Raw genomic sequence first — 27,071 nt, 5'->3', positions numbered from 1 at the left:
TTATTCAGTGAGCACGACTTGAACGAAGTGCAAGAATGAGGTAAACCTCAGACTCTCGTCCTTGATTAGCTCCCTGATTCTTTCACGTTTGTCCAACCTAATAAGAGCTCAGTATTTATTGCATCTGGATAAAGTAAAAGGTTTTATCCAAAACTGAGAAGGATGCTCATATGAAGGATGTGCCATTATGTCTTCTAGCCATCTGTCTGGAGCTAGATCTCAGTGACTGCTAAATAGATTTACTTCATATTTGGTATGACCGTCCTATGCACCAGCATGGACTCCCAAAATTTCCTGTATTGTCTGTATATCTGTATTGTCGATTTTGTCGGTAGCATGGCCCAAGCAGAGGGTCACCCCTTTGAGTCTGGTCTGCTTGAGGTTTCTTCCTCAAATCATCAGAGAGAGTTTTTCTTCACCACTGTCGCCTGTGTGCTTGCTCTAGGGGCTGCTTAGGTTAGACCTTACTTGTGTGAAGCGCCTTGAGGCAGCTTGGTTGTGATTTGGCGCTATATAAATTAAATAAGTTGAAATAAATCGAATTGAATGATGTTAGCGCTTATCCCTCCTGTGGCGTGCAGGGTAATGAAACCAGTTTAACGTGAATACACTGCCCCCTACTGTATGCAGGTTGTTTGAGTCCCTCTTGGATGTATTTCCCCAATTACAGCTGGGAACTTGGTGAAGCAGAGGACAAGGCAGGCTCTGTCAGGCTTCATTTTGCTTCCTTTGCATCAATGCACTGCCCACCAGGGCCTGTAGAGGACATTAGTGCAGCTCCAAGCTGTCTGTGTGCTGCAGTTAAGGTCTGACGTGCACAAACCAGTAGAGCAACATGTACTGCTGCGATTTGCCAGTGGGAGTTGCAGTAGAGTAGAAGTTAATTATGAACTTCGACTCAGACAAGTCACAAAGCCAGCAATTTTAGGATGCAATGTTTTTTAGTTAGATATTTCTGTCCTTTGACTTTCAGATTATTTTACCCACCATTAAATTCTGCAGCACTTCAAAATATAAGTCTGGTAGCACGAAAAGCACAAGCACTCTGTGTGCCTGTGCCCCCAACTGCATTTCAGTTTGAATTGCTAAACTGTTCCCACAAACCCCCCTGTACATCTGAATATGTGCACTCACACACAAACATCTCAATGGGAAATCTTGTATTGTGGGCATTTGGGGGGGGGGGTTGTCAGAAGCAATGACCCAGTCTTCCCTCACATTTTTGCTATGGGTATTCGTACTCCACTGATCCCATAGCTGAATGGTCCTACGCATGTATGATGGAGTGACATGATTGGGGGGGCTCCAGCAATCTGTGATTGTAGGGGGTTCCTACCCTTTACCTATGGCAAGGTTGTGATGGGCACTCAGGGTTTGACCAGGAGTCCCTAGACTTAGGTTTGTGGGTTTCTCCCAATATCCCTGGGCAGGGATTCGCTTTTTGGGCATAGGATGTCCATGGGGTGCTGTTTATTGGTTCTGCTGTCACCTAGGAGGCAGAGCCTTCAGCTTTCAGGCTCCTCTCCTGTGGAACCAGCTCCCAATTCAGATCAGGGAGACAGACACCCTCTCTACTTTTAAGATTAGGCTTAAAACTTTCCTTTTTGCTAAAGCTTATAGTTAGGGCTGGATCAGGTGACCCTGAACCATCCCTTAGTTATGCTGCTATAGACGTAGACTGCTGGGGGGTTCCCATGATGCACTGTTTCTTTCTCTTTTTGCTCTGTATGCACCACTCTGCATTTAATCATTAGTGATCGATCTCTGCTCCCCTCCACAGCATGTCTTTTTCCTGGTTCTCTCCCTCAGCCCCAACCAGTCCCAGCAGAAGACTGCCCCTCCCTGAGCCTGGTTCTGCTGGAGGTTTCTTCCTGTTAAAAGGGAGTTTTTCCTTCCCACTGTAGCCAAGTGCTTGCTCACAGGGGGTCGTTTTGACCGTTGGGGTTTTACATAATTATTGTATGGCCTTGCCTTACAATATAAAGCGCCTTGGGGCAACTGTTTGTTGTGATTTGGCGCTATATAAAAAAATTGATTGATTGATTGATTGATTGATAGTGGTTCCTGGGGATAGGGAAGGGAGGGGTCAATGAGTGCGCTTTCTGGCTGGTGTGGGTCACCCTGCAGATGACTGGTGGTCTTGATGGTATGGGTGCGTGTGCATGGTGCAAAAACGATGGAAAATCTGGTTTACCATCTGCCTCACACAGTCAGCACGTAAATGTTGCATAAAGGTTAGTGTCAACTGATTGCAAATGTTAACACTAATTGCTAACATGTATGCTAACACTAACAAAGTAACTATGCCCATACATGTATATATACAGCAAAACACTCCTCATGTTCATCACTGCAGTTCCCTTTTGCAAATTTGCACTTTATATACATTTGGTTTGTTTGCATTTATGTATCCACCAGTTTCTCCCTGTCTATCTTTTCCATGTCAAAATAAAAGATAATGAGATTTCCTGTGGCCCAAATCCACCGAGCTAATGTGGCTGCAGACTGGAACAAAACGGTCCCTTCTTCAAAATGGACTGCATTTATATAGCGCTTTTCCATCTAGATCAGACGCTCAAAGCGCTTTACACATCAATGCCTCACATTCACTCCGATGTGAGGCTGCTGCCATGCAAGGCGCCCACTACATGACCTTGCCCAAGGGCCCTTAGTGATTTTCTGGTCAGGCTGGGATTTGAACCAAGGATCCTCTGGTCTTGAACCCAACGCTTTAACCGCTAGACCATTACCTCCCCTTCTTCACTTTTTAATCTACCACACTGAGGCAAAATTCAGCCATTCAGTTCCTGGCAGGATTAAGTGTTACAGTAGAGCAGCTTCATAATGTATCACGTAATTCCTTTCACATCAATCGCGGAGCTTACAGGTTTAATTTAACCCTCATTACTAAATGTCCATGTATATGTATATATACAAGAACAACAACTGCATTGTGGTGAACACGCTAATCAGAAACCGTTTTAACACTGTCACAGATCTGCACGAACCGCATCGCTGAGAGCTTCTCTCCTTTCCGCCAGTCCCACAGCACAATGGTGTGGTTTTCATCCAATCCCACCGAGGCCAGTCGTTTGCCGTCCGCTGTGGAGGAAAAAAGCAATAACAACAAACCCATTCAGTACGCCACAGACAGTTTGACCCTCATTAGCAGTAATAAGTCAGCAATGGCGGCGTTTGATCCTTGATGGGTAATTCATCATCGCTGACATACTGTCTGTCTGGGGCCAATTAAAGGGACTGATATGAACAGCTTTACCTTGAGGACCGCAGAAACTCATTTGTCACTCCTGTGTTAACCTTTCTGTTTGATCTTTGACTAAAGCTTGACACATGAATCATATCTCACAACTGAATAAGAAAGCACCAGTAGGCATCACCTGAGAAGTCCAAAGCGCACACCCCGAGCAGGTGGAATCCCTTCAACACGGACTGGGGTTTCAGTGTTTCTGTATCCCATATGTGGATGGAGGAATCTCGACCAACCTGGAAAGAAAATAGGGTATTTTAGGATTGGGAGCATGCTGTGGTGTTGCATGTTTCCACATCTTCCACGGAACCACTTTGGGTGCTGGATGGCAACCACCAAGGCAGATAAACTGCCTCATCTCCACTTCAGTGCGGTACTCCGGCATGATTTTCATGCTAAAATTGATTTTGTTGTTGTTTGGGTTTGAATAGGGCCTGGACTGTCAGAAAATAATGGGGTTCAAATTTTCAAACCCCTGCTTCTCTTCTGCAAGGGAACAAACGCTAGTATAGGGGTAAACTGAAAATCAAGTTAAATTATGTTAAAATATACACCAATATATCCGTCTTTTTGAGAGGATTAAAATAAGGTATAGTTTGTCGAGGTTCTGACCAACAGTTACACAGGTATAGGGCTTTAAAGGTTCAAAGTCATCCTGGGGTAAATGCTCAGATGTTACTGAAAGTGGTGTCAAATGATTCCTCTCGTCATACTGAAGCAGAAAATGCATTTCAACTTATTTGGTGAGAGCATCATTTGTACATTTTTGGATCCTATGAGACAATACGAACAACTTGTCACCAGTTTCACCAAAATCTCAGCATGAGGTAAATTCTACCCCAGGATGACCTTGAATCATTATGGGGCTATACCACTTTAACTATAGGATGGGTTCTGGGCAAATATATACTTTTTCCAACCCTTGTAAGGAGACAAACATGTTAGTGTATATTAAAACACAATTTGACTCTATGTCAAATTTTCCCTGTACTAACATCTTTCCTCCTTGAAGAAGGGGACAGCAGTCTGAAAATTTGAACCCCATCATTTTTTGACAGTCTGGTCCCTATTGAATCCAAAACTGCAACAAAACACATTTTAGCACAAAAATCCTATGGGAACTATTTCACTGACATACCAAACCACACTACCTCTTGAAAGGAAGCATCTATCTGCCACAGCCAGGTGAAATGTGGACATCCCCTTGGTCTTCTCCAGCCAATGAGGTACTCGACAGTGAGGCAACAGATCATGTCCAGAGAAATGTGTATCTTGTGCCATATAAGTAATACTCCTCATCCGAGTTCCCAAAGTAACCCAAAGAGCTCTGGTACCAAAGACATACAGTCTTACTACCATACATTAAGACAAGACGCACCAGGACTCAAAGACTTGGGCCACTGTTCTGCAATTGGTAAATCTTAAATGGACTTTGTGTATGTAGCACTTTCCCATATGAAACAGATACTCAAAGCACTTTGCAGTGATGCCTCATATTCACTCTTGCACACATGCACACACACATGCACACACACCAATGTCAGGTACTGCTGTGCAAAGTGCTCTACTGCACACTGGAAGCAACTAGGACTCTGTCCAGCAAACCCCATGACTCCATAACCTCTTCCAAGGCATCTTTTGATCTCAAAGACCAAGGACTCAGAAACATGAATGTCAATGCTGAATGTCTCTACAAATCCAACACTTTTACCACATACAGATACACTTCTTTATCATCTTTTTTACAGGACAACTGCAAACCCAGACAGTCCAATTCCTCACTCAGCTTCCCAAGTGCTCCAATAAGGGTGTACATATATTCCGCAAAGATCACAGTGTCATCCACAAAGTCAAGGTAAGTAAGCCTTTCCTCGCCAAAGAACATATATAAATGCATTAATTAAATTCTATACAAGGTATTGTGGAAATCTAGAAGATGATAAAAGTGTTACAACAAACAATATCCAGCATCCCAGAGCTTAAAGGAGACCTGCATTGAAAAAAATGCAGTCAGATTTTTTGAACAGAAAATGACTTACATTTACACATAAGATCCTTCCGAATGTAGTAAAGTAAATCTGCAAGCCAGATCTGTCATTCAACGGAGAAATCTTCAATTTGAAAATGACAAATTTACAGCTAATATTTAGGCCCTCCGCAAATTGTCCCTCTCATCATGGACGCTGCCGAGACGTCACGGACAAGACCGTCTCCCAGCATGCATTGCGCCAATTGTAATTTGTGGATTTACGTCAGTTTGCATCTGCACCTTTTTCTTGTCTTATACGGAAGGATCTACTTTTTTTAAAACTTCATATGTCTTGCGGCACGTTTGGTGAGTACACATTTCTTTTATTTGTGCTTGAAAATTATTTTGGGGGACTTTTCATACACCCGTTGATTGACGTGGTGTCGCAATGAAAATCTACCGTCTTTCGCCTTCGGTACCATCGCGGGATATGGAGGCGAGACCCGCAAAGAATCCCAGTCATTAAAAATATATAAACCTCTCTCAGCGTCCATGGAGGTCTGGGGCTCCGATTGCCGAGACGTGCGGTGCTGTGGATTTTGCCACAAGAAGTCTGTCCTTGCAGGCAACAGGTGTACCGGCCGCTTCGCATTAAAAACAGCGAGCGTAGCGGAGGCAGAGAGCGGGAGAGGAAGAACGGCGCCCGCTGTCGATGTCGTTGCTGATCTGAGCACACAGATCTGTATCTCACAGTCATTGCAGGAATGGGTCTATTTTGAAGAGTTTCAGTCAGGTTTTAGAATTCATCATAGTACAGAACAGCATTAGTGAAGGTTACAAATGATCTTCTTATGGCCTCGGACAGTGGACCTCATCTCTGTGCTTGTTCTGTTAGACCTCAGTGCTGCTTTTGATACTGTTGACCATAAAATTTTATACAGAGATTAGAGCATGCCATAGGTATTAAAGGCACTGCGCTGCGGTGGTTTGAATCATATTTGTCTAATAGATTACAATTTGTTCATGTAAATGGGGAATCTTCTTCACAGACTAAAGTTAATTATGGAGTTCCACAAGGTTCTGTGCTAGGACCAATTTTATTCACTTTATATATGCTTCCCTTAGGCAGTATTATTAGACGGTATTGCTTAAATTTTCATTGTTACGCAGATGATACCCAGCTTTATCTATCCATGAAGCCAGAGGACACACACCAATTAGCTAAACTGCAGGATTGTCTTACAGACATAAAGACATGGTTGACCTCTAATTTCCTGCTTTTAAACTCAGATAAAACTGAAGTTATTGTTCTTGGCCCCACAAATCTTAGAAACATGGTGTCTAACCAGATCCTTACTCTGGATGGCATTACCCTGACCTCTAGTAATACTGTGAGAAATCTTGGAGTCATTTTTGATCAGGATATGTCATTCAAAGCGCATATTAAACAAATATGTAGGACTGCTTTTTTGCATTTACGCAATATCTCTAAAATCAGAAAGGTCTTGTCTCAGAGTGATGCTGAAAAACTAATTCATGCATTTATTTCCTCTAGGCTGGACTATTGTAATTCATTATTATCAGGTTGTCCTAAAAGTTCCCTAAAAAGCCTTCAGTTAATTCAAAATGCTGCAGCTAGAGTGCTGACGGGGACTAGAAGGAGAGAGCATATCTCACCCATATTGGCCTCTCTTCATTGGCTTCCTGTTAATTCTAGAATAGAATTTAAAATTCTTCTTCTTACTTATAAGGTTTTGAATAATCAGGTCCCATCTTATCTTAGGGACCTCGTAGTACCATATCACCCCAATAGAGCGCTTCGCTCTCAGACTGCAGGCTTACTTGTAGTTCCTAGGGTTTGGAAGAGTAGAATGGGAGGCAGAGCCTTCAGCTTTCAGGCTCCTCTCCTGTGGAACCAGCTCCCAATTCAGATCAGGGAGACAGACACCCTCTCTACTTTTAAGATTAGGCTTAAAACTTTCCTTTTTGCTAAAGCTTATAGTTAGGGCTGGATCAGGTGACCCTGAACCATCCCTTAGTTATGCTGCTATAGACGTAGACTGCTGGGGGGTTCCCATGATGCACTGTTTCTTTCTCTTTTTGCTCTGTATGCACCACTCTGCATTTAATCATTAGTGATCGATCTCTGCTCCCCTCCACAGCATGTCTTTTTCCTGGTTCTCTCCCTCAGCCCCAACCAGTCCCAGCAGAAGACTGCCCCTCCCTGAGCCTGGTTCTGCTGGAGGTTTCTTCCTGTTAAAAGGGAGTTTTTCCTTCCCACTGTAGCCAAGTGCTTGCTCACAGGGGGTCGTTTTGACCGTTGGGGTTTTACATCATTATTGTATGGCCTTGCCTTACAATATAAAGCGCCTTGGGGCAACTGTTTGTTGTGATTTGGCGCTATATAAAAAAAAATTGATTGATTGATTGAATTGATTGCAGCTTACTTTTGGATGTTGAAACCAGGACGTGTATAAGTAACATTACTAACAGATAAAATCAATTTCAATGCAGGATCGGACTGAAGGCAGGAGCGCGTCGTCTTGTCCCTGACGATGATATGGCTGTACAAACTGTATTCACAGAGGGCTAAATTTTAGCTGCAAATGTGTCATTTTTAAACGAAGATTTCTTGGCTGAATTACAAATTTGGGCTTACAGATTTACTTTACTTTACTGCATTCACAAGGGTCTTATAAATAAATGAAATCAAATCAATTTTATTTATATAATCAAATCAATTTTATTTATATAGCGCCAAATCACAACAAACAGTTGCCCCAAGGTGCTTCATATTGCAAGGCAAAGCCATACAATAATTACAAAAAAACCCCAACGGTCAAAACGACCCCCTGTGAGCAAGCACTTGGCGACAGTGGGAAGGAAAAACTCCCTTTTAACAGGAAGAAACCTCCAGCAGAACCAGGCTCAGGGAGGGGCAGTCTTCTGCTGGGACTGGTTGGGGCTGAGGGAGAGAACCAGGAAAAAGACATGCTGTGGAGGGGAGCAGAGATCAATCACTAATGATTAAATGCAGAGTGGTGCATACAGAGCAAAAAGAGAAAGAAACACTCAGTGCATCATGGGAACCCCCCAGCAGTCTAAGTCTATAGCAGCATAACTAAGGGATGGTTCAGGGTCACCTGATCCAGCCCTAACTATAAGCTTTAGCAAAAAGGAAGGTTTTAAGCCTAATCTTAAAAGTAGAGAGGGTGTCTGTCTCCCTGATCTGAATTGGGAGCTGGTTCCACAGGAGAGGAGCCTGAAAGCTGAAGGCTCTGCCTCCCATTCTACTCTTACAAACCCTAGGAACTACAAGTAAGCCTGCAGTCTGAGAGCGAAGCGCTCTATTGGGGTGATATGGTACTATGAGGTCCCTAAGATAAGATGGGACCTGATTATTCAAAACCTTATAAGTAAGAAGAAGAATTTAAATTCTATTCTAGAATTAACAGGAAGCCAATGAAGAGAGGCCAATATGGGTGAGATATGCTCTCTCCTTCTAGTCCCTGTCAGTACTCTAGCTGCAGCATTTTGAATTAACTGAAGGCTTTTCAGGGAACTTTTAGGACAACCTGATAATAATGAATTACAATACTCCAGCCTAGAGGAAATAAATGCATGAATTAGTTTTCCAGCATCACTCTGAGACAAGACCTTTCTAATTTTAGAGATATTGCGCAAATGCAAAAAAGCAGTCCTACATATTTGTTTAATATGTGCATTGAATGACATATCCTGATCAAAAATGACTCCAAGATTTCTCACAGTATTACTAGAGGTCAGGGTAATCCCATCCAGAGTAAGGATCTGGTTAGACACCATGTTTCTAAGATTTGTGGTGCCAAGTACAATAACTTCAGTTTTATCTGAGTTTAAAAGCAGGAAATTAGAGGTCATCCATGTCTTTATGTCTGTAAGACAATCCTGCAGTTTAGCTAATTGGTGTGTGTCCTCTGGCTTCATGGATAGATAAAGCTGAGTATCATCTGCGTAACAATGAAAATTTAAGCTGTCTAATAATACTGCCTAAGGGAAGCATGTATAAAGTGAATAAAATTGGTCCTAGCACAGAACCTTGTGGAACTCCATAATTAACCTTAGTCTGTGAAGAAGATTTCCCATTTACATGAACAAATTGTAATCTATTAGATAAATATGATTCAAACCACCGCAGTGCAGTGCCTTTAATACCTATGGCATGCTTTAATCTCTGTAATAAAATTTTATGGTCAACAGTATCAAAAGCAGCACTGAGGTCTAACAGAACAAGCACAGAGATGAGTCCACTGTCTGAGGCCATAACAAGATCATTTGTAACCTTCACTAATGCTGTTTCTGTACTATGATGAATTCTAAACCCTGACTGAAACTCTTCAAATAGACCATTCCTCTGCAGATGATCAGTTAGCTGTTTTACAACTACCCTTTCAAGAATTTTTGAGAGAAAAGGAAGGTTGGAGATTGGCCTATAATTAGCTAAGATAGCTGGGTCAAGTGATGGCTTTTTAAGTAATGGTTTAATTACTGCCACCTTAAAAGCCTGTGGTACATAGCCAACTAATAAAGACAGATTGATCATATTTAAGATCGAAGCATTAATTAATGGTAGGGCTTCCTTGAGCAGCCTGGTAGGAATGAGGTCTAACAGACATGTTGATGGTTTGGAGGAAGTAACTAATGAAAATAACTCAGACGGAACAATCGGAGAGAAAGAGTCTAACCAAATACCGGCATCACTGAAACCAGCCAAAGATAATGATACGTCTTTGGGATGGTTATGAGTAATTTTTTCTCTAATAGTTAAAATTTTATTAGCAAAGAAAGTCATGAAGTCATTACTAGTTAAAGTTAAGGGAATACTTGGCTCAATAGAGCTCTGACTCTTTGTCAGCCTGGCTACAGTGCTGAAAAGAAACCTGGGGTTGTTCTTATTTTCTTCAATTAGTGATGAGTAGTAAGATGTCCTAGCTTTACGGAGGGCTTTTTTATAGAGCAACAGACTTTTTTTCCAGGCTAAGTGAAGATCTTCTAAATTAGTGAGACGCCATTTCCTCTCCAACTTACAGGTTATCTGCTTTAAGCTGCGAGTTTGTGAGTTATACCACGGAGTCAGGCACTTCTGATTTAAGGCTCTCTTTTTCAGAGGAGCTACAGCATCCAAAGTTGTCCTCGATGAGGATATAAAACTATTGACGAGATAATCTATCTCACTCACAGAGTTTAGGTAGCTACTCTGCCCTGTGTTGGTATATGGCATTAGAGAACATAAAGAAGGAATCATATCCTTAAACCTAGTTACAGCGCTTTCTGAAAGACTTCTACTGTAATGAAACTTATTCCCCACTACTGGGTAGTCCATCAGAGTAAATGTAAATGTTATTAAGAAATGATCAGACAGAAGGGGGTTTTCAGGGAATACTGTTAAGTCTTCAATTTCCATACCATAAGTCAGAACAAGATCTAAGGTATGATTAAAGTGGTGGGTGGACTCATTTACATTTTGAGCAAAGCCAATCGAGTCTAACAATAGATTAAATGCAGTGTTGAGGCTGTCATTCTCAGCATCTGTGTGGATGTTAAAATCGCCCACTATAATTATCTTATCTGAGCTAAGCACTAAGTCAGACAAAAGGTCTGAAAATTCACAGAGAAACTCACAGTAACGACCAGGAGGACGATAGATAACAACAAATAAAACTGTTTTTTGGGACTTCCAATTTGGATGGACAAGACTAAGAGACAAGCTTTCAAATGAATTAAAGCTCTGTCTGGGTTTTTGATTAATTAATAAGCTGGAGTGGAAGATTGCTGCTAATCCTCCACCTCGGCCCGTGCTACGAGCATTCTGGCAGTTAGTGTGACTCGGGGGTGTTGACTCATTTAAACTAACATTCATCCTGCTGTAACCAGGTTTCTGTAAGGCAGAATAAATTAATATGTTGATCCATTATTATATCATTTACTAACAGGCACTCAGAAGAGAGAGATCTAATGTTTAATAGACCACATTTAACTGTTTTAGTCTGTGGTGCAGTTGAAGGTGCTATATTATTTTTTCTTTTTGAATTTTTATTGCTTAAATAGATTTTTACTGGTTGTTGGTGGTCTGGGAACAGTCCTCTACGGGGATGGGGTAATGAGGGGATGGCAGGGGGAGAGAAGCTGCAGAGAGGTGTGTAAGACTACAACTCTGCTTCCTGGTCCCAACCCTGGATAGTCACGGTTTGGAGGATTTAAGAAAATTGGCCAGATTTCTAGAAATGAGAGCTGCTCCATCCAAAGTGGGATGGATGCCGTCTCTCCTAACAAGACCAGGTTTTCCCCAGAAGCTTTGCCAATTATCTATGAAGCCCACCTCATTTTTTGGACACCACTCAGACAGCCTGCAATTCAAGGAGAACATGCGGCTAAACATGTCACTCCCGGTCCGATTGGGGAGGGGCCCAGAGAAAACTACAGAGTCCGACATTGTTTTTGCAAAGTTACACACCGATTCAATGTTAATTTTAGTGACCTCCGATTGGCGTAACCTCGTGTCATTACTGCCGACGTGAATTACAATCTTATCAAATTTACGCTTAGCCTTAGCCAGCAGTTTCAAATTTCCTTCAATGTCGCCTGCTCTGGCCCCCGGAAGACAATTGACTATGGTTGCTGGTGTCGCTAACTTCACATTTCTCAAAACAGAGTCGCCAATAACCAGAGTTTGATGCTCAGCGGGTGTGTCGCAGAGTGGGGAAAAACGTTTAGAGATGTGAACGGGTTGGCGGTGTACATGGGGCTTCTGTTTAGGACTACGCTTCCTCCTCACAGTCACCCAGGCGGCCTGCTTTCCCGGCTGCTCGGGATCTGCCGGGAGGGAACTAACGGCGGCTAAGCTACCTTGGTCCGCACCGACTACAGGGGCCTGGCTAGCTGTAGGATTTTCCAAGGTGCGGAGCCGAGTCTCCAATTCGCCCAGCCTGGCCTCCAAAGCTACGAATAAGCTACACTTATTACAAGTACCATTACTGCTAAAGGAGGCCGAGGAATAACTAAACATTTCACACCCAGAGCAGAAAAGTGCGGGAGAGACAGGAGAAGCCGCCATGCTAAACCGGCTAAGAGCTAGTAGCTGCGCTAAACTAGCGGATTCCTAAAAACACGCAAAGTGAATAATGTGTAAATAATTTAGAGGTGATTCAGCAGAGGGAGTGCTTTAGTTAAGGCACGTGAAGATTACACTGTGAAACAAATCCTTATCTAGTTAACTAGATCAATCTAACTGCGCTGATAAATACATATCAGCTATTTCTTTCTGAAATCTGACCACATTTATTTCAATGCAGGTCTACTTTAAATAAAAAACAAGGTTTTGAATATTTCACATTGATGGAGGCAGGCAGGTACCTGGCCTGTTGCTACAAAGTCTTTGAGTGGGTGGATGGCCAGACAGAGGATCTCATCATCATGACCCATGTAGAAACGTTGGATATTCTGCTGTCTGTTGTAAATAACCCCAACAGCCGCTACATGGTAGACGATCTCCCCAGTCTGGGTGTAGAACAGGTTGCTCCTGCAATCATAGCCTCTGTACCTGCAGACAAAGAAAAATCAAGGAGGTTTAAAGTATTGTGCACCTTTTCAGCAAGCTAATGTAGAGGATTTGCAGTGATGTCATAAGTCATGGGTGACAGAGTAACATCCAGCAGGTTGCTGCTGGGTGATCAAATCACTCAAACAGAAAGGACATTTCATGAGAGGCAGAGAAAATGGATTTCAGCCAACGACCCCATCTGATCACTCTCAGATTTATAGTCAGCACTTTGTAACAGGTAACAGATGTTATTTTTATTTTTTCCCCCCGTCTGCATGTATAGTAATTGTAAAAGCCACACTGGCAGAACCATTTATACACATAAATACACATATATGCAATTTGTTATTGCAAGACAGATAGTATGTAGTGCATGAATCAACATGGTGTGCATGCGTGACCCCCATCCGCCCTTCCCAATCAGCCTACAACATCCTACTCAAAGGCAAGAGACAACTTCTATCAGGAAGGGTCGACCACCAAAACAACATGAAGACAGACAAGAACGAAAGACAAGTGGTGAAGGCAACAACCGTGAAGTGATGAAAAGTGAGACACCAAGGAGACGGGACCCCAACCATACAACATACCAGGACAAACAACCACACATGAACTAGCAGTGACAGCAACAGTCTGTTGTCTAGGTAGTGAGCATCCATACCCTAATCTAGGACACCAAAGTCTTGATCCGCTTGAGAACACCCAACAATCGAATTGTGGTGACAGCCACAAACAGATGTTCATTTTTATGTTGACACCCCCAGCTTCAATGATGTACTGAAAATTAGCATGCGCCCAATCGTCTTTACTGAATATTATTGGTGCATAAACAACTTGACTGTTAGCGCCTGACATTTAAAACCTGGCCCTGGCTCTAAATAAAATTCATATTTTGGCCACAAGAGGCTTAAAACACAATGAAACCAACAGAAGTCTACACAAATGTTTGAATCATTTTCTTATATCATACAGCCTCATCGTGCACATTAGAAATTCAAAGACAACAGACTAGTTGACTAAGTACATTGATGGTACTTAGTCAGAAGGTGGTAAAATACCACGATCGCTTTCATTCATGATGGCTTTCATTTCAAACACTGTGAATTCTAACACACAGAATGTACTTGAAACGGGTAGCTTTAGACTTGGCGGACATCAGATATAAGCTTTGGAATTGGAAAACAAATGAAAAACAAGAGCTCATTTCAACTTCAGGACCATGTAAATGTTGAGAGACAGAGTTAGAAGGAAGACGCGCTTTGGTTCAGATACAATCATACAAAATCCTTTCTGTGGGGTTGTGCAGACTTGTGAGAGCGCAGAGATTCAGAACGTAAGCAATGTTTAACAATTAGAACATAAAGGTTTATATCTTAGCTTAAAATTTTAAGGTGACTGAAACCGAGAAGCCAAGTTAAGTAGAGTTTTATCATTATTCAACTTGTTTTCATAAGTTACAATACAATACACTTTATTGTCCCTTCCAGGAAATTTGTCTTGGACTCCAAGAGATGCACTACTAAAACTGCCATGGCATAATTACATAACTCATGCATATTGCACATAACGTAATACACACACCAATATTGCACAATATTGCACACAAGTTCAGTCCATCTTAAATTTAAGGCAGCCTGGACACCAACTTTTTAAAGTTAAAACAAAGTCTTTTTTCTTTTACAGTGCATGTGGGCATGGGTTAGTGCAGAACAACTCAGTGGGAGTGTCTCACAGAGTAAGCAAGACTCTAGATAGGGACTTGCATGACATTTGTAACAGAAGACCGAAACACACCGTTTCAATATAAGATTTGGCAAATTTTAGCCCAGAGTTTGGAGATGCACAAATAGAACTGTAATAGTTTGAGGATATTTAACGTGAAACTCAAACCACATAAAACTGCGAAAATTATTTTGCACAATATCAAATCAAATCAATTTTATTTATATATCGCCAAATCACAACAAACAGTTGCCCCAAGGCGCTTTATATTGTAAGGCAAGGCCATACAATAATTACGGAAAAACCCCAACGGTCAAAACGACCCCCTGTGAGCAAGCACTTGGCAACAGTGGGAAGGAAAAACTCCCTTTTAACAGGAAGAAACCTCCAGCAGAACCAGGCTCAGGGAGGGGCAGTCTTCTGCTGGGACTGGTTGGGGCTGAGGGACAGAACCAGGAAAAAGACATGCTGTGGAGGGGAGCAGAGATCAGTCACTAATGATTAAATGCAGAGTGGTGCATACAGAGCAAAAAGAGAAAGAAACACTCAGTGCATCATGGGAACCCCCCAGCAGTCTAAGTCTATAGCAGCATAACTAAGGGATGGTTCAGGGTCACCTGATCCAGCCCTAACTATAAGCTTTAGCAAAAAGGAAAGTTTTAAGCCTAATCTTAAAAGTAGAGAGGGTGTCTGTCTCCCTGATCTGAATTGGGAGCTGGTTCCACAGGAGAGGAGCCTGAAAGCTGAAGGTTCTGCCTCCCATTCTACTCTTACAAACCCTAGGAACTACAAGTAAGCCTGCAGTCTGAGAGCGAAGCGCTCTATTGGGGTGATATGGTACTATGAGGTCCCTAAGATAAGATGGGACCTGATTATTCAAAACCTTATAAGTAAGAAGAAGAATTTTAAATTCTATTCTAGAATTAACAGGAAGCCGATGAAGAGAGGTCAATATGGGTGAGATATGCTCTCTCCTTCTAGTCCCCGTTAGTACTCTAGCTGCAGCATTTTGAATTAACTGAAGGCTTTTCAGGGAACTTTTAGGACAACCTGATAATAATGAATTACAATAGTCCAGCCAAGAGGAAATAAATGCATGAATTAGTTTTCCAGCATCAGTCTGAGACAAGACCTTTCTAATTTTAGAGATATTGCGCAAATGCAAAAAAGCAGTCCTACATATTTGCTTAATATGCGCATTGAATGACATATCCTGATCAAAAATGACTCCAAGATTTCTCACAGCATTACTAGAGGTCAGGGTAATGCCATCCACAGTAAGGATCTGGTTAGACACCATGTTTCTAAGATTGTGGGGCCAAGTACAATAACTTCAGTTTTATCTGACTTTAAAAGCAGGAAATTAGAGGTCATCCATGTCTTTATGTCTGTAAGACAATCCTGAAGTTTAGCTAATTGATGTGTGTCCTCTGGCTTCATGGATAGATAAAGCTGGGTATCATCTGCGTAACAATGAAAATTTCAGCAATGCTGTCTAATAATACTGCCTAAGGGAAGCATGTATAAAGTGAATCAAATTGGTCCTAGCACAGAACCTTGTGGAACTCCATAATTAACCTTAGTCTCTGAAGAAGATTCCCCATTTACATGAACAAATTGTAATCTATTAGATAAATATGATTCAAACCACCGCAGCGCAGTGCCTTTAATACCTATGGCATGCTCTAATCTCTGTAATAAAATTTTATGGTCAACAGTATCAAAAGCAGCACTGAGGTCTAACAGAACAAGCACAGCAATATGAATCCTTTAAGGGAGAAAAAGATTAACTGCAAAAGCTGTGCTACCTAAAATGTATTTGATTGCGCTGGAGTTAGAGTTAGTTTACCCGTGAATGAAGTGCAGCTTCAACCCGCTTCCTGGTGCTCGCTCTCTCTTCTTCATGGCCATCGCTCGATGCTTCTCTTTGCACTGCTCTTTGAGCTGAGGTAGATCTTCTTTGTAAACCTGAGCATATTTTGTTGTTTGGGAATTTTTTTTTATTTTAAAAATCACATCCTATTCTACCAGATGTGCTGTGAAGGAGAAAATATTGGATTTCATCACAGACCTGCCGTCGATACGTGAGCTGTGTCTCCTGCTCGATTTCTGAATCCATCTCGGGCACATCTGACTGATCAGAGTCTGACTCTTCACTGTTTGAATCTGCCAAGATCTCTGTAGGCAGAAAGAAGGTTGCATCACACCTTGCAAGAAAAATCCTTCCCTGACTCTAAATTAGACAAATACCTCACTGCACATCCAAGAAATATATAAATATACAACCCCTGGCAAAAATTATGGAATCACCGGCCTCAGAGGATGTTCATTCAGTTGTTTAATTTTGTAGAAAAAAAGCAGATCACAGACATGACACAAAACTAAAGTCATTTCAAATGGCAACTTTCTGGCTTTAAGAAACACTATAAGAAATCAAGAAAAAAAGATTATGCCAGTCAGTAACGGTTACTTTTTTAGACCAAGCAGAGGAAAAAAATATGGAATCACTCAATTCTGAGGAAAAAATTATGGAATCACCCTGTAAATTTTTATCCCCCAAATTAACACCTGCATCAAATCAGATCTGCTCACTGACATTGACCCTATGTGTCTTTTTGCAAGGAATGTTTTTGCAGTTTTTGCTCTATGGCAAGATGCATTATCATCTTGAAAAATGATTTCATCATCCCCAAACATCCTTTCAATTGTCCAAAATATCAACATAAACTTGTGCATTTATTGATGATGTAATGACAGCCATCTCCCCAGTGCCTTTACCTGACATGCAGCCCCATATCATCAATGACTGTGGAAATTTACATATTCTCTTCAGGCAGTCATCTTTATAAATCTCATTGGAAAGGCACCAAACAAAAGTTCCAGCATCATCACCTTGCCCAATGCAGATTCGAGATTCATCACTGAATATGACTTTCATCCAGTCATCCACAGTCCACAATTGCTTTTCCTTAGCCCATTGTAAACTTGTTTTTTTCTGTTTAGGTGTTAATGATGGCTTTCGTTTAGCTTTTCTGTATGTAAATCCCATTTCCTTTAGGCAGTTTCATACAGTTCGGTCACAGACGTTGACTCCAGTTTCCTCCCATTCGTTCCTCATTTGTTTTGTTGTACATTTTTCGATTTTTGAGACATATTGCTTTAAGTTTTCTGTCTTGACGCTTTGATGTCTTCCTTGGTCTACCAGTATGTTTGCCTTTAACAACCTTCCCATGTTGTTTGTATTTGGTCCAGAGTTTAGACACAGCTGACTGTGAACAACCAACATCTTTTGCAACATTGCGTGATGATTTACCCTCTTTTAAGAGTTTGATAATCCTCTCCTTTGTTTCAATTGACATCTCTCGTGTTGGAGCCATGATTCATGTCAGTCCACTTGGTGCAACAGCTCTCCAAGGTGTGATCACTCCTTTTTAGATGCAGACTAACAAGCAGATCTGATATGATGCAGATGTTAATTTGGGGGATGAAAATTTACAGGGTGATTCCATAATTTTTTCCTCAGAATTGAGTGATTCCATATTTTTTTCCTCTGCTTGGTCTAAAAAAGTAACCGTTACTGACTGCCACAATCTTTTTTTCTTGATTTCTTATAGTGTTTTTAAAGCTAGAAAGTTGCCATTTGAAATGACTTTAGTTTTGTGTCATGTCTGTGATCTGCTTTTTTTCTACAAAATTAAACAACTGAATGAACATCCTCCGAGGCCAGTGATTCCATAATTTTTGCCAGGGGTTGTATAACCACTGCAGCATGTTTTGGAGGAATAATAAGTGGGCACTGATGTTTCTTTTTCATGCTTCACAATGACACGACTCAGGACAAACTGCTGATTCAGCAAAATGGGGCTGCACCAAGACAAGCCAATGAGCAGAAATGGCAGCTAAAGGCCGCTGCTCACAAGATCCATTAAGAAAATTAAACGGAACAGCAGTGTAAGTGTGTAGTTTAATTCCGGAAAGCACAACCGCAGTCTGTTGCTGGAAGAATATGATGGCAATGCATTACTTTCCAAGCTTCAACCATTAGTCTTAATTAACATAAGTGTTCCTTTGCAGGAAATGAGTGAAAACCCTTGCTGTTCTCGAGAGGTTTGGCAGCTCTATTTCATAATGTTAGAGCAGTATGAGTGAACATCAAGTAACAGCAGTAACATTATTATAACCTTTAAGTAATAAAAAAAAAGTGCTGTAAGGACTGTAGAGACTGGAGGAGGGCTGTCAAGGAGGGTATCAAAAGGGCAGAGATCAAGCAGTAAGAACTTTCCAGACAGAAAAGGATCCAGCAAAAGGAAAGACTTGACACCTGGCGACGACAATCTTCATGATCTCTAACTCGTGCAGTAGAGTTTGACACTCGTGCTGTCATGGATGAAGCTGTGCAACACAACAAGAAGGATGAAAGACACCAACACCCTGTCGTCTTATGAGACAGACAGATAGATACCTACGACTGATTTGGTTCAAGTTTTCACTGGACGCCCTTCCTGATGCAACTCCAGATGTACATGGAGAATGAGGCACGAGTAGCTTAGAACTGGGAGCCAAGTGCATAAACCACTTCTGCTGACACATTGTTCTGATAAGTAGATCCTACATAGGTTCTGAGGCATGAACTCAATGACAGTCTACACAACTTTGCCTGGATAATAAGTGATAAACTCGGAAGACCGATTTGTTTATTAATGTAAATGGGCATTTATGTGGCCACTCAAAGGGATGTTTTGTAAAAGAAACAAAACTTGATTTGAAGCCTTTTTATTGCAGTTTCAATTTCACTTTAATCTGCTTATAAAGCGCCAAATCACAACAAAAGCTGCCTCAAGGCGATTCAACTGCTCAACATAAAAATATTAAAATCGAAGTAACAAAAAATTAAAATAAATCAAATCAATTTTATTTATATAGCGCCAAATCACAACAAACAGTTGCCCCAAGGCGCCTTATATTGTAAGGCAAAGCCATACAATAATTACGGAAAAACCCCAACGGTCAAAACGACCCCCTGTGAGCAAGCACTTGGCAACAGTGGGAAGGAAAAACTCCCTTTTAACAGGAAGAAACCTCCAGCAGAACCAGGCTCAGGGAGGGGCAGTCTTCTGCTGGGACTGGTTGGGGCTGAGGGAGAGAACCAGGAAAAAGACATGCTGTGGAGGGGAGCAGAGATCAATCACTAATGATTAAATTCAGAGTGGTGCATACAGAGCAAAAAGAGAAAGAAACACTCAGTGCATCATGGGAACCCCCCAGCAGTCTAAGTCTATAGCAGCATAACTAAGGGATGGTTCAGGGTCACCTGATCCAGCCCTAACTATAAGCTTTAGCAAAAGGAAAGTTTTAAGCCTAATCTTAAAAGTAGAGAGGGTGTCTGTCTCCCTGATCTGAACTGGGAGCTGGTTCCACAGGAGAGGAGCCTGAAAGCTGAAGGCTCTGCCTCCCATTCTACTCTTACAAACCCTAGGAACTACAAGTAAGCCTGCAGTCTGAGAGCGAAGCGCTCTATTGGGGTGATATGGTACTATGAGGTCCCTAAGATAAGATGGGACCTGATTATTCAAAACCTTATAAGTAAGAAGAAGAATTTTCAATTCTATTCTAGAATTAACAGGAAGCCAATGAAGAGAGGCCAATATGGGTGATAATCTACTTTTAAGATTAGGCTTAAAACTTTCCTTTTTGCTAAAGCTTATAGTTAGGGCTGGATCAGGTGACCCTGAACCATCCCTTAGTTATGCTGCTATAGACGTAGACTGCTGGGGGGTTCCCATGATGCACTGTTTCTTTCTCTTTTGCTCTGTATGCACCACTCTGCATTTAATCATTAGTGATTGATCTCTGCTCCCCTCCACAGCATGTCTTTTTCCTGGTTCTCTCCCTCAGCCCCAACCAGTCCCAGCAGAAGACTGCCCCTCCCTGAGCCTGGTTCTGCTGGAGGTTTCTTCCTGTTAAAAGGGAGTTTTTCCTTCCCACTGTAGCCAAGTGCTTGCTCACAGGGGGTCGTTTTGACCGTTGGGGTTTTACATAATTATTGTATGGCCTTGCCTTACAATATAAAGCACCTTGGGGCAACTGTTTGTTGTGATTTGGCGCTATATAAAGAAATTGATTGATTGATATGCTCTCTCCTTCTAGTCCCTGTCAGTACTCTAGCTGCAGCATTTTGAATTAACTGAAGGCTTTTCATGGAACTTTTAGGACAACCTGATAATAATGAATTACAATAGTCCAGCCTAGAGGAAATAAATGCATGAATTAGGTTTTCAGCATCACTCTGAGACAAGACCTTTCTAATTTTAGAGATATTGCGCAAATGCAAAAAAGCAGTCCTACATATTTGTTTAATATGCGCATTGAATGACATATCCTGATCAAAAATAACTCCAAGATTTCTCACAGTATTACTAGAGGTCAGGGTAATGCCGTCCAGAGTAAGGATCTGGTTAGACACCATGTTTCTAAGATTTGTGGGGCCAAGTACAATAATTTCAGTTTTATCTGAGTTTAAAAACAGGAAATTAGAGGTCATCCATGTCTTTATGTCTGTAAGACAATCCTGCAGTTTAGCTAATTGATGTGTGTCCTCTGGCTTCATGGAAAGATAAAGCTGGGTATCATCTGCGTAACAATGAAAATTTAAGCAATGCCGTCTAATAATACTGCCTAAGGGAAACATGTATAAAGTGAATAAAATTGGTCCTAGCACAGAACCTTGTGGAACTCCATAATTAACCTTAGTCTGTGAAGAAGATTCCCCATTTACATGAACAAATTGTAATCTATTAGATAAATATGATTCAAACCACCGCAGCGCAGTGCCTTTAATACCTATGGCATGCTCTAATCTCTGTAATACAATTTTATGGTCAACAGTATCAAAAGCAGCACTGAGGTCTAACAGAACAAGCACAGAGATGAGTCCACTGTCTGAGGCCATAAGAAGATCATTTGTAACCTTCACTAATGCTGTTTCTGTACTATGATGAATTCTAAACCCTGACTGAAACTCTTCAAATAGACCATTCCTCTGCAGATGATCAGTTAGCTGTTTTACAACTACCCTTTCAAGAATTTTTGAGAGAAAAGGAAGGTTGGAGATTGGCCTATAATTAGCTAAGATAGCTGGGTCAAGTGATGGCTTTTTAAGTAATGGTTTAATTACTGCCACCTTAAAAGCCTGTGGTACATAGCCAACTAATAAAGATAGATTGATCATATTTAAGATCGAAGCATTAATTAATGGTAGGGCTTCCTTGAGCAGCCTGGTAGGAATGGGGTCTAATAGACATGTTGATGGTTTGGAGGAAGTAACTAATGAAAATAACTCAGACAGAACAATCGGAGAGAAAGAGTCTAACGAAATACCGGCATCACTGAAACCAGCCAAAGATAATGATACGTCTTTGGGATGGTTATGAGTAATTTTTTCTCTAATAGTTAAATTGTATTAGCAAAGAAAGTCATGAAGTCATTACTAGTTAAAGTTAAAGGAATACTCTGTTATGTGCCGACGCGGGTTGAGGAGCGGACCTGCGTCTGACTGAACCCAGCGCTAAATAACCAGAAAGCGGTTCCAAAAACAAAACAATTTTATTTTAGTTAATGTTAAAGGAATACTTGGCTCAATAGAGCTCTGACTCTTTGTCAGCCTGGCTACAGTGCTGAAAAGAAACCTGGGGTTGTTCTTATTTTCTTCAATTAGTGATGAGCAGTAAGATGTCCTAGCTTTATGGAGGGCTTTTTTATAGAGCAACAGACTCTTTTTCCAGGCTAAGTGAAGATCTTCTAAATTAGTGAGACACCATTTCCTCTCCAACTTACGGGTTATCTGCTTTAAGCTGCGAGTTTTTGAGTTATACCATGGAGTCAGGCACTTCTGATTTAAAGCTCTCTTTTTCAGAGGAGCTACAGCATCCAAAGTTGTCTTCAATGAGGATGTAAAACTACTGACGAGATACTCTATCTCACTTACAGAGTTTAGGTAGCTACTCTGCACTGTGTTGGTATATGGCATTAGAGAACATAAAGAAGGAATCATATCCTTAAACCTAGTAAAAGTAATTTTTACCTAGTAAAAATACATAATTAAAAACAGAAGTAAAAGAATAAAACAGATAAAAAATAAAAAAAATATTCATAAGAAAGAGAATAAAAATAGGTTTTAAGTCTTGACTTAAAAATGTCCACGAACTCCGACTGTTTCACAGTCGCAGGAAGACCGTTCCACATAGTGGGTGCACGATAAGGAAAGGCTCTTTGATCCGCTGACTTCTTCACCCTGGGAACACAGAGAAGTCCCGCATCCTGTGACCACAAAGCTCGGGCCGGCACGTAGGGTTCCAGCAGTTTGGTTTGTTTGTGAATATGCAAATGGATTTGCATATTTATGTTTTCACAGTGTTGACTTTGGGATCGGAGCTCCCTGGTTACACTTTTGTTGGGTGATATCAACTCTGTTGCAAAGGAAGCAATCCAGAGTACCTTGTCGCTTAAAGATGCAGAGGGGCTGTAAACCATCGGATTTCACAAACCACAACATGATGTGGAAAAATGATCTTCTGCATATGCAGTGCCAGCACATGCTCCCACATGCACTTGACTTGAGAAAGGAATGTGACAAATCATATCAATTTCTGAATGAAGCCATAGTTTTTATATTATCTGTAAATGGCTACATTCAGAAATTACTTTTCCAACTGGGGTAGTTCAGACATTATCATACACTTCAGGCCATTTCAGACAATATTCATAAAACATGCTGTCTAATTATACCCAATAGTAGTATCTTACGCAGTCACAGTGCTTCAATAATGAATGTTAATCTCCAGCCAAATAATATCCATTGTTATAATCTCCCCATCAACACTCTAGTTGCCTGGTTGCTAACAGCAAGTGATAAAACCATAAACTAACTGGGCTAAAATATTACCAATAAGTTGATTACCTGACTGGCACGAGCTTAGCATCTGACACACAGTAAAACTGGGGCTGGGTGTCCCCTTACCTTGTGGCGCTATATGCAAAGCTTCCTTGGACTTTCTCTCAGGAACAAACTTCCATTGGAACACTGAGTGGTCAGCACCTCCGACAGTTATTACCCACTGGTAGTCGTGTGACCATCTAGCATTGGTTATGTGGGCTGAGTGACCGAAATATTTTTTAAATTTTGCACCTGAAATAAACACGAAACACATCAGTTATACTGCTCATGCTATTGTGAAAGCTTTTATTATGAACAGAATTGGGTTTTCTTTACCTTTTTTGACACATGGATATCGGAAAAGTTTAACTAATCCATAGTCATCTGCTGTTACTAAGACTTGGTTGTTAAAATTGGCATCCACAGAGTTGATGTCGTTGATGTCTGAGTACTTTGGCCATATTCCATTCACCTCAGGGCCCAAAACACAGGTCCATGAAGCCCACAGGACCAGCTTCAGCTCCTCCCTGTTGGTAACCTCCTTCCCACCTCAACAGAAGACACATTTTACCTCACGACTGACACCCAAGCAACTCCTATTTGGTTCCATGAAACCATAACAGTTCTTGCAAACCCAATTTAAAGGTGTCATACTTACTTGGCATCCTGTAGAATAGCCTCCTGCCGCTGCCGTCGTTCGTCTGCAGGTGTTTGCTGTCAGTGGACCAATCCATGTGCGTGATGAAACTGTTGGAGCCGATGCACTCGCCTACTTTCTTGTATCTCTGCACCACACCATAGATGTCCACCGAGTTATCATTGGAGCCGACAGCTAAATGGGCTCCATCTGGGGAGTACTTCAGCTCGTGGATGGCCTCCTTCCTGTCCTTGATGTGGACCACCTCTGTCATATCTCTGAAGAAGAGTAGAGAAACACAGTTTGAGCAAAAAGCTAAATATATCACAGAAACAGATGAAGCACTCCATCACAGTGGACATTCACAGCGCCTTTTGAAGTGTGTGCGCCCACCTAACTCTGAGGACGGTGAAGGAGCCATCCTTCATTCCAAGTGCCAGGTGGATTCCATCAGTGCTCACAGCGGCACAACGAATAGGCTCCTCCATATTACAGCGTGCTATCAGTGCGTGATCTATAAGGCTCCATATCCTGTAGACTCAGAAGAGTGGGGCATATGAGAATTGCACAAAATCAGACTAGCTTCTTGGCTCCAATGCTTTACCTGCAGCTCCACATTTGCTCCAAAGAGGAAAGGTGTTCAATTCAAGACAGAACCAATATTGGCTAGATGTTTCATTAAGTCCCTTATTATACCATAATAATAATAATAATAATAATAATTAGTAGTAGTAGTAGTAGTAAAACTACCTTTATTGCAATGATAAAAAAATAAATAATCCAGAAAAGCAACAAAATTTAATGACATGGCACCCACTTTTTTGAAAATCATGTTTTATTCTCTGGCCTAGGACACATTCATAGTAAAAGTCTTAAAATGGTTCAAAATACTGCTAAACTGTTTACGTGCGCCACAACAAAGTTGCTTCAAGGCACTTCACACAAGTAAAGTCTAACCTTACCAACCCCCAGAGCAAGCACACAGGCAACAGTGGTAAGGAATAACTCCCCCTGATGATTTGAGGAAGAAACCTCAAGCAGACCAGACTCAAAGGGGTGACCCTCTGCTTGGGTCATGCTACCAACACAATTGACAAAACACTTTACAAAACAAATATACAGGAAATTTTGCCGGTGCACAGGACGGGAGGGCTGCAGAAGCAGACACCACACCCATCTTTGGATGGAGCTGCACGTCAGACAGAGAAAAAAAAAACAGAATCAGGCATCAGATTGACACTTTGCATCCAATTTTGCAGCTCTATTGCTTTGCCAGAAAACCTCTCACTTCCATCCCCCATCTAAATGGCAATGTACCAGTATCAAATGGACATCACCCTTAAAAAAAATTGAGCACGTCTGTGCAGGCTGGCACTGAAACTTCACCTGACTGAGCGGTCGTCACTGCCGGTCATGGCCAGTGGCTTGGTAGGGTGCACGGCCAGGGCCCACAGCTCACCCTCACAGTGACCCTGCATGATGAGGAATGGCTTGTTGCGGTCGTGGACCACCACCTCAAAGATCTCGCTGTCCTGTGTTCCCACTAGGATGTGATCTCCCCGCCAGCACACGCTGCGCACCGACAGTCCTGTAAACACAAATAATAATCAAAAAAAGGAAGAAACTCATTTAACAGTCAATGGGGACAGGGTTTTGCCAAGTTTATTTAAATTGTACTTTCCGAGACAAGACAAGGATAATAAAGAGGGGATGGTGTAAATAGCAACCTGAAGGCCATCAAGGACAGAAATACATGGACTGCACAATTTGTCAAGCTGTTCTGCAACTGACTCTGGGTAATATGGTGAGAGAAGGATGGAGGAAGCATGCTGTATACATGTGTAAACAGGACATCTGTATACAGCGTAAAAATGCAGCAAAGGGACTTACTACAAGAAGAAAACATAATAATGCCAGAGGTACTACAAACAGACTGACATGGTTGTTAACTGCACCCTGACATCACCCACCTCGGCTATTCTCACCTCTAGCTACTGTTAGGTCCAAGATTAGAAATACCAGAGACGGACAGAATGGAGAACAAGAAATAAAATGTTAGTAAAGAGTACAGTAGTGGCATAAAGAATGATTCGTATTCTTCTAACAGGGTGATTTCTGTGGTCGATCACAAGACAATAATCTGGTCTGTAACCTTTCTGTACTCAGATTAAATGAAAACACAGAGGCAGTTTGACATCACCTTTATATCCTTGGTCTGTTTCCCTGAGATCAATGACAGTAATTGGTTTGAAGTTGAGATCCCACAGCCGGACGCAGCCGTCTCTGCCACCGGTGGCGAAGCCCTCTTCACAGGCGTTCATGCTGAAAATCCCTGACTGAAGAAAACGACAGGCAGTCAGTGAGATTCTGGACAGTAAATGAGCAATGACAGAACCAGCCACAGCTGCAGCACTGAGGCCCAGCCAGCTATTTGTTTAAAAAGGCTTTTTATATTAACAACGCTTTCCTGCAGCCTCAAGAACAAGCAGCAAAGATATGGAGACATTATTGATTACCATTAAACAGTTCAGAGGAAAGCCGAATTTGGCTTGGCGATACTGTAGATGGTGATAAAAACTGTTAAAGCAAAGAGGCATTTGAGCGTGCACACTGCACGAAAGCACGAATGAACATGTCCTCCATTTAGTATCCCCTCCCCCATCCACCCATCCTCTCATCCTGCTGTTGATCCCATAGATATCATTTAATCTTGTGTAGGATTTTCTACTCGGGAGACTCAAACAAAGCCTTTAGCATGGTTTTGCTCCTGTTTCAAGTTTCAGCAAGAATAAAACTGAAAAGCAGAGGACTGATTCTGAACAAATACAGCCAACATTTAATAATTCAGGCTGCAAAATACACTGACATCAACATAAAATTAGGGTATTTTGTCTGTGTTTTACGTGTGAACATGCCCCACTGATGCACTTGGTTCAGACATATATTATTTTGTGTTTTTAAAGC

General features: G+C 41.5%; 1 protein-coding gene across 5 annotated transcripts in view; it reads right to left on the bottom strand.

Annotated features, from left to right (window-relative positions):
* eml5 (EMAP like 5) overlaps window positions 1–27,071 on the bottom strand; it is a 92,845-nt gene that overhangs the window by 29,284 nt on the left and 36,490 nt on the right. For 3 of the 5 annotated variants that reach the window (XM_034160080.1, XM_034160082.1, XM_034160084.1), the window contains exons 6-17: window positions 26,308–26,443; window positions 26,078–26,101; window positions 25,494–25,695; window positions 24,501–24,638; window positions 24,129–24,385; window positions 23,807–24,019; window positions 23,555–23,722; window positions 16,610–16,716; window positions 16,388–16,506; window positions 12,630–12,816; window positions 3,399–3,504; window positions 3,009–3,102 (exon numbers count right to left, since the gene is read on the bottom strand). In XM_034160080.1, the coding sequence (XP_034015971.1) occupies window positions 3,009–3,102; window positions 3,399–3,504; window positions 12,630–12,816; window positions 16,388–16,506; window positions 16,610–16,716; window positions 23,555–23,722; window positions 23,807–24,019; window positions 24,129–24,385; window positions 24,501–24,638; window positions 25,494–25,695; window positions 26,078–26,101; window positions 26,308–26,443 (1,751 nt within the window). The remainder of the gene's footprint in view (window positions 1–3,008; window positions 3,103–3,398; window positions 3,505–12,629; window positions 12,817–16,387; window positions 16,507–16,609; window positions 16,717–23,554; window positions 23,723–23,806; window positions 24,020–24,128; window positions 24,386–24,500; window positions 24,639–25,493; window positions 25,696–26,077; window positions 26,102–26,307; window positions 26,444–27,071) is intronic. The other 2 variants (XM_034160081.1, XM_034160083.1) reach the window with 2 other exon arrangements.

Source organism: Thalassophryne amazonica, chromosome 19, assembly GCF_902500255.1.
Source record: "Thalassophryne amazonica chromosome 19, fThaAma1.1, whole genome shotgun sequence".
NCBI classification, from domain to species: Eukaryota; Metazoa; Chordata; class Actinopteri; order Batrachoidiformes; family Batrachoididae; genus Thalassophryne; species Thalassophryne amazonica.
The sequence above is the reverse complement of the archived record's forward strand: the minus strand, read 5'-3'. Positions and strand labels throughout refer to the sequence as shown.